The sequence below is a fragment of the Echinops telfairi genome, unplaced genomic scaffold (assembly GCF_000313985.2).
Source record: "Echinops telfairi isolate 266 unplaced genomic scaffold, ASM31398v2 ScPeMD7_7469;HRSCAF=8507_1, whole genome shotgun sequence".
NCBI lineage: Eukaryota > Metazoa > Chordata > Mammalia > Afrosoricida > Tenrecidae > Echinops > Echinops telfairi.
In genome coordinates, this window is record NW_022111373.1 from 116,862,225 (window position 1) to 116,869,588 (window position 7,364).

Sequence of the window (7,364 nt, forward strand, 5' to 3'; positions counted from 1 at the left end):
TCAAGGGTTTGTTAGGGAGGAGGGGTGGGAGGGAGGGGAAAAATGAGGAGTTGATACCAAGGGCTCAAGTAGAAAGCAAATGTTTTGAGAATGATGATGGCAATAAATGTACAAATGTGCTTGACCCAATGGATGTACATATGGATTGTGATAAGAGTTGTATGAGCCCCCAATAAAATGATTTTAAAAAGAAAAAACAAATAACAAAAGAAGACCTGCCGGCAAAGTATATGTGAGAATTGGCAGTGGCAGCACTAAGACAATGAGACAGAGCAGAGGAGCTAGCTGAGACCCTGAGGCAGCTGCATTTACTTCCAGGCCCATGGAGGTAGAAGCTAAGGGACCACATGGCTGAGAAGGGATGCAGTGGACAAAACAACCGTATGCTAACACTGACACGTGTTACCATCTCTGATAAACACCTATAAGGGTGAGTATTGTCTTTGACCCTTGTGACCATTTCAATGCATTCTCAAACCCAGCAGCGAAGGAGAGTGCCAGGGGAGGAATGTCTGATGTGAGACTAGCTAAAGAAAGATGGAGGGTGGAGGCCTGTCTGACCTCTGCCTTGGGGTAATTGCCCTCGGCCTAGTGTGGAGTTGGATTCTCCTTCTCACTACTGAAGCCAGAGGTGGTCGGATAACGGCCCCTCCCTGCCCCACATTTTCTCAGTTAATTGAGTCACTATGGGTCACGTATTTAGATCAGTGGCTAGCATGAACCATTTTCTTTACATATGGCCTCCCCATTTCATAAAACTGAACTTTAATTTACTCGTTGACAGTTCTAGACAATTCTCTGATTTTCCTGACATTGCTATAACTAACTCAATCTTTACAATACGGATAACTAAGTTTTATGTAAGGAAACCAATGCTCTTACTGCCTGATTGTGCTGTCCACGCACGCACGCACAGAGCTGATAGCAGACTTGCTGGGAAAACACATTGCACAAATGGGGCCCCGCACACTTCTCAAAAGGAAGCAGAGGATGGTGGCACAACTTGAAATGTGGAATCAGTGTCACAGAATTGCACATGTAGAAATGGTGGAATGGGGTTTGTGGGATATAAAAAGGCTTTCCCCCGGCTTGTCTCCCCCAAATATATGTCAGACCTAGGACACTGCTCACAACACATAGTAAATAATTGTAGCACACTTGGAAGCAAGCTGGTTAGAAGTCATCTCCCTGAAGGCATCAGCCATCCAGAGCAATCAGACTACTGTCTGGTCCACCTTAGGTGGGGCTCACACCCTACTGATAAGGATAGTGATTGTTTCCCTGGAGAGCTCAGACTAAGTCAAGTCAGCAGCTCAAGGACGATCAAGGTTAGGCTGCCATCCTGAATCTAGAATCTGCCCATCTTGTCACATGTGTACCCTTAATACCTCCTCTTCCTATTTCGTGTACACCCTTAGACTGTCCCCCTCCTACTGCTGTATAGCCTATGGTACAAGCCCTTCCTGTGACGTATGTGGTTACCTGTATTTAAGGGGCTTGCACGCCCCCCCAAGTATATATAAGCGTTGGTCAGAAATATACTCTCTCTCCTCCCCTCCCCTCCTCCCACGCTCTGTGAGCAACTGGCTGCTGAGATCATGGCTGTCCAGTAGGTGAGCATGCTACTGTAAAATGTGTCTGACTCCTTTATTTTACCTTCTCTTCTAACTCTCCTATATTCCATGACTTTACTATAATCTTTATATATTTTCGCTGTACAGTTGTGCCTATGGACCCGTGATATTGTCAGGGGCTGGTTTGCCCTAAGAGGTGTTATGTTCTATTATGTGTAGTCTCAACCACAACACCAGTAAAATAAAGAGTAATAAAATAAAAACAGGACTTAATGATAGGAAATACCCACCACGGAACCCATGTTTAGGGACAGAGGTCTGAAAATTGTAGCTTTGTAAGTAGAGTTGCTTTATAAGCTAAAACAAAAGATGACACAAACACACCACACATCAAAGTGGCTCACTCTTCTCTTCAATGGAATGTATATGCCACGCTTCTCACCCAGGATTACCCCAAGTGCCAGGCCCCAGGGTTTCACCCCAGACGGTGTTAACATCAGGGTGCTGTAAGTACTTACAGATCGAAGCAAGTGTCCCAGTCGTTGTCGCTGCTGACTGTTGGGATACGGATGGGGCTGGCTTGCATCTTCTTCCTACCGAGAAGCACAGCTCTGCTTTATTTTCTCCCCACTGGTTGCTGTGAACATCAAATTGCTGCTGCCCAAGTATATAACCCCTCCTAAATCTACAACTAGACTAGAAACATTCGTGGATGCAGACCCCCGAGAAGCAGAAATTGAAGATGGTAGCTAAATTAAATTTCAGTTTGGTTTCTTTCCCCGAATTTCTACTCTGAATCATGATTCCTTTTTATAGTGTCCCACCCACTCCCCCTGAAGGCTGAAAATGGAGAGCTAGCAGCACAGTGGTTCTGCTCTAGGCTGCTAACAACCAGGCCAGCTGTTCAAAACCAGCAGCCCAAAAGGAGAAAGCTGTGGCTTTCTGTTAACGTAAAGGTTCACAGTCTGTAAAACCCACAAGAGCAGCTTTACTCTGTCCCACTGATTCAGAACTGACTTGACAGCATGTTAAACAACAACAACAACAACAAACAGCAAAACCCCACATTTATGCATACACAGCACATATATAGCTCCTGGGTCATTAAAGGAAGGGCCCTGGTTTCATATTGGCTCTGCTGTGGAATGCGATCCACAAGGTCAGCAGTTCGAAACCACCAGCCGCTCTTCAGGAGAAAGGCAGGGTTTCCTACTCCTGTTAAGCATGACAGTCTTGAGAGGGGCAGTTCTACACGTCCTGTAGGTTGCTAGGAGTCAGCAATGACTCGATGGCAGTAATTCTGGCTTGGTTTTGGGGTCATTAAACTATGGTTTCCCACTCAAATCAGACGCTGTTTTGGCAGGGCTGAGAGCAGAGCCAGCGGTTCCCTGGTAGGATATAAAGTGTGGCCAGCTTTGGGGCCAGGTCTCCTTTTCCCATTTGACTGTTTAATAAAAGTTTCTGGTTAAAAAACAAACAAACAAACAAACAAACAACCCACGGCCAGCAAGTCGACCCTATAGACTAGAACTGCCCTTGTGGATTTCCAAGACTGTAACTTTTGACTGGAGTAGAGTCTCATCTTTCTTCTGCAGAGCAGCTGGTGGTTTCGAACTGCTGGCCTCTGGTTAGCAGTCCACTATGCCACCAGGGATGTTTTACTTCTATTGTGGGCTCTTGGGGGGGTAGGGACGGGGGAATGTTTGGAAATGCTTCTGCAATGTACCTCTCCTGGCTAACTGTCGCTGGGAGCTTCCAGCGTCATGCCCACGGGGAAGGCTGTCACTCACTGACAATTCAAACCCTGCAGCGGCCCGCTCCTCATCCCACCCAGCGGAATGCCATTCGTTCCCACCGGCGCCAGGGCTCACGACCTTCTCATCTTGAATTTCAGAACGGTGGCCTCTCAAAAACCAAGCTTCGACTCCCCGCTGTGACCCGGACTCGAGGTTAGCGAGTCTCCTGCGTCCTTTCCCCGCGGTTCCGCAGGGACTGCGCGAAGCGCCGCTGGACCTCGCCCCACCCGGGCCCGCGTACCTGCGCGGCCGGGGAAGCCACGCCCCGGAAGCAGCCTCGCTGCTCCCTCCGTCGGCACCGCGGCGTCCTCGGGTGGTGTCCGTCTCCTGGCCCTGGGAGATCTCGTCCAGGGTCCTGCTGGGGTGCCTTGCGGACGCGCGACGCTCTGAGAGAGATGACTTTCACGGACGCTGCCGGGCCTCGGCTCGGGTGACAATGGCGTTACCATGGCAACAGAAGGGGGCGGGACCTGAGGCCGCGGAGTGCGCTCTCGGGTCGCCAGGGTGACGCGGCACACATCCGGAATGCGGAGCCGTTGGGGCCATCTGGGGCACACCGCGCCGGCTCCCGTGGGCGGGACGCGACCCTTTGCAAACTCTTCCCCAAACGTACTTCTCCTTGCAGCTATTCCCCTAAAAAGAAAAAGCCCACACTCACAGCGACCTCACAGGACAGGGTAGAACCGCCCCTGTGAGTCTGCGAGACCGTAACTCTGTGGGACTAGAAAGCAGAGCGGCTGCTGATCTTGCAATTGGCAGCCCAAGGCATAACCACTAGGGCACCGGGGTCTCTGCTCTTGATTTTCTTCAAAGAGACTTTCTGAGACGAAGGTGCAGGTAGTGGAGCTACATCCCCTCCAAGGAACACAGCTCCATCTAAAAACCTGCAGGGGCTCTATCCAGCGACACCCTTTGTGCTCCCCCACCCCAACCCCCAACAACCCTACAGCCCCCAAGTGATCAGGCTCTATGGGTCCCAGAGGAAAGGCAATCATTGATGGGCAGGGGGAGGGGGCTTCTATGTGACCTGTCATCTAAAGATTTGAGCTGTGTATGGTTTGAGCACAAGGGAAGTAAGCATTAAGAAGCAGAGCACTAGGTCTGCTCACGGGATTAGCAGTCAGAATATCTTCAAGGGGAGCACATCTGGAGAACACCACGAAGACTAACAGTATGCAGCCATATAGACCAATACCACCACCACCCTACCCCTTCTGTGGCCTGAAATACCCAGTGGTAGTAACATCTGGCACGTATGGAGGGAGAGATGGTGCCTTTAGTCCCAGGAGTGATCAACATCCCAAAGATTCACACTTGATCTGGCCATCTTGTTCTTTAGGGTGGACTCAGCCTTTGACAAGTCAAGTTGAAGATAATGTCCATCTCCTTTCCAAAATGAGAGGCTCGTTGAGAGAGAAGGAGAGTATTTACCAGGAACCGGTGTCTACGTTCTTTCCAGTTCTCTGGTTGAAGTTTTTTTTCCTTGCCATTGATCCAAGATTGCAAAGAGAGCTTTTCTGGAATTGGGTTGGAGGAGCTATTTAAATGAGTTTGCGTAAGGATCCCTTAAGACATCAGGGCTCTGGTTCCAACTGTGTGTGGCTTGGAATCTATCAAAAGCAGGGCCCTCAATTTCGTACCTGTACAATAAAAGTATATGTGCCACTTGCTTGCTAAGACTTCCAGTTCCAGGATTTATGCTATATGGATAATATTTAATATGCATTGGAGGTGGTGGGGAGGGGGGTAACAGGTCCCTTTTTCTCTAACACTCCCCGTACCCCCCAGTAAATTAACCTGTCATTCTAGGAACTGGCTATCAGGCTGTTTCTAAATGTATTAGATGCTTGTCTTGTCTACACCTTTGCTTTACTCAATGTGAAGGAAAGTATTGTACCAGAACACCGACTTCCCATTTGTCAAGTTGATACTCCATTCCACCTCCATTTAATTAGTTCTAATTGATATGTGTCGGAATTAAGTCATTGGTAAAGGTTTTGTTGTTGTTGTTGTTTTAATGCTGATTAATTAGATCGCTGCTCCGATCTATAAACTAAAGAAAATCAAGTAAGAATACCTAAATACTCTCAGTGTTTTAAACCTCTGATTCTTCCCCTCCCACTCCCCATCTTTGCACTCTTTGCCAAGAGCCCTGGTGGTGTCTCAAAAACTCTAATCTGCCCTAAAGGCTTGCTATGAGTTGGACTTGAGTCTGTGGCAGTGAGTTTTTGTGCCCGCCCCCCATTTCCTTGCCATCTTAACCCTATCCCACAATTGCAAATCTGAATTGGAACAAATGCATTTTGGATTAGGTCACCATGCTAGGGACCTGTTTGGGTGGGTAGTGTATTGACTCATGTTCACTCCTTTGATGAGGAGTGTGTTAGGGTTCTCTAGATAAACAAGACCAGGATACTTATGATTTAGATAGATAGATAGATAGATAGATAGATAGATAGATAGATAGATAGATAGATAGATAGATGATAGATAGTATACAAAATAAATAAACAGCTAATTATTCCACAGAGCAGTACAAATGGCTCAGTTCAAATCACTTCTGTGAGACAGTTAATACATTGGCAGCCCTTCAACTCATGAGGGCTGCTGGGTGTAAGTCAAGGAAGCAGACAGCTGAGGCTTCTGTAGAGTAATATAGGCAGTCCAGCCATAGGCAGCAAACAACAGGGCAGGTCACCAACAGTCAGCCAGATGACAGGGTCCGACAGTCCCCAGCTCAAGTGATGTACACGCCAGCGGTGTGGTGAAGCAGGCCTTGAAGGAACCTCAAACTATAGCAACCCAGTCCACAGGTTGGGTGTCCCACAGGTAGAGTAGCTCACAAGTTGAGGCAGAGAACTAGCTAAGGTAGCGGCACACTGGTGCAATCATCAGAGAGCAAGAGACAGAAAGACAAAGCTTGCTGAGCCATTTATCTCTTTGCCCTTCAATTAAACTGCAACCTTATTAACCCCACATGTGTTTCTTGGCCAGGTTGGCACAATAATCCTACCTATCACAAGACGGTAGAGTGGCCAGATTCTTATTGCAGAAACTGCAAAGAGGAAGCATATATAGGACACTTCTAGATTCTTTCTACCCCCAATTAATGTGCTTATCTCCAAATAATTTCCATCCCAGGAACTGTGAAGCTTAAGAACAAGAACATTCAAATAAAGTTCTTCTGTTGTTAGGTGCCCATCAAGTCAATTTCAACACACAGCAACCCCTGTGTATAAACACTACCTGTTCCCACACCATCCTCAGAGTCCATATTATGTTTGGGCGTCTTTGCAGCCATTGTGTCTCCATCTCATTGACGGTGTTGTCTTTTTCACAGACCTCTTTTATCAAACATGATGTCCTTCTCCAGGGTCTGATCCATCTTCATATGGATCAAAATATGAGTGAAATCTCGCCATCCCTCGTTTCCAAGGATCCTTCTGGCGTTGCTGCTTCCGAGACAGATTTGTTTGTTCTCGGCCAGGCCAGGGTACACTCACTAGCCTCAATCAACACCATACTTCCAATGCAGCACTTCCTCTGCTCCTTTCCCGATCCACTGTCCAGCTTCCGCAGGCAGAGCAGGCGATTGAAAATACCATGGCTGGGGCCAGGGGCATGGTCAGTGACATCTTCGGCTGTTGACATTTTAGCGACAGTTTCTCCGGGATTGTGTAATTAAAAGAAAAGCATTCATGCACCTCTCTTCCCCAGGACAAGTTTGGCTGCCTTACTTCTGGGCTCTCACAGTACCCAGCCCCCAATCCCATTACAGCCTTCCTCATTGTTTACTTGATATTTTCACATACTGGTGCATCTGTCCATCCACCCATTCTAAAAATACTGAATACCCACCGGGTGCCAGATACTGTGCTAAGCATTGGAAAAACAACAGAATTTAAAAGACAGTGGATATTTCTCCTGCAGAGCTTTCATAGAAAATTAAGAGCTGACAGTAAGTAATATGGTGCCTTTGAAAATTAGAAAAAAG

General features: G+C 47.5%; 1 protein-coding gene across 1 annotated transcript in view; it reads right to left on the reverse strand.

Annotated features, from left to right (window-relative positions):
- TTC23L (tetratricopeptide repeat domain 23 like) overlaps window positions 1-3,499 on the reverse strand; it is a 72,172-nt gene extending 68,673 nt beyond the window's left edge. Inside the window, exons 1-2 of the mRNA XM_030888982.2 lie at window positions 3,449-3,499; window positions 2,093-2,167 (exon numbers count right to left, since the gene is read on the reverse strand). Of these exons, the coding sequence (XP_030744842.2) occupies window positions 2,093-2,167; window positions 3,449-3,456 (83 nt within the window). The 5' untranslated portion in view covers window positions 3,457-3,499. The remainder of the gene's footprint in view (window positions 1-2,092; window positions 2,168-3,448) is intronic.
- Between the last annotated feature and the right edge of the window lie 3,865 nt (window positions 3,500-7,364).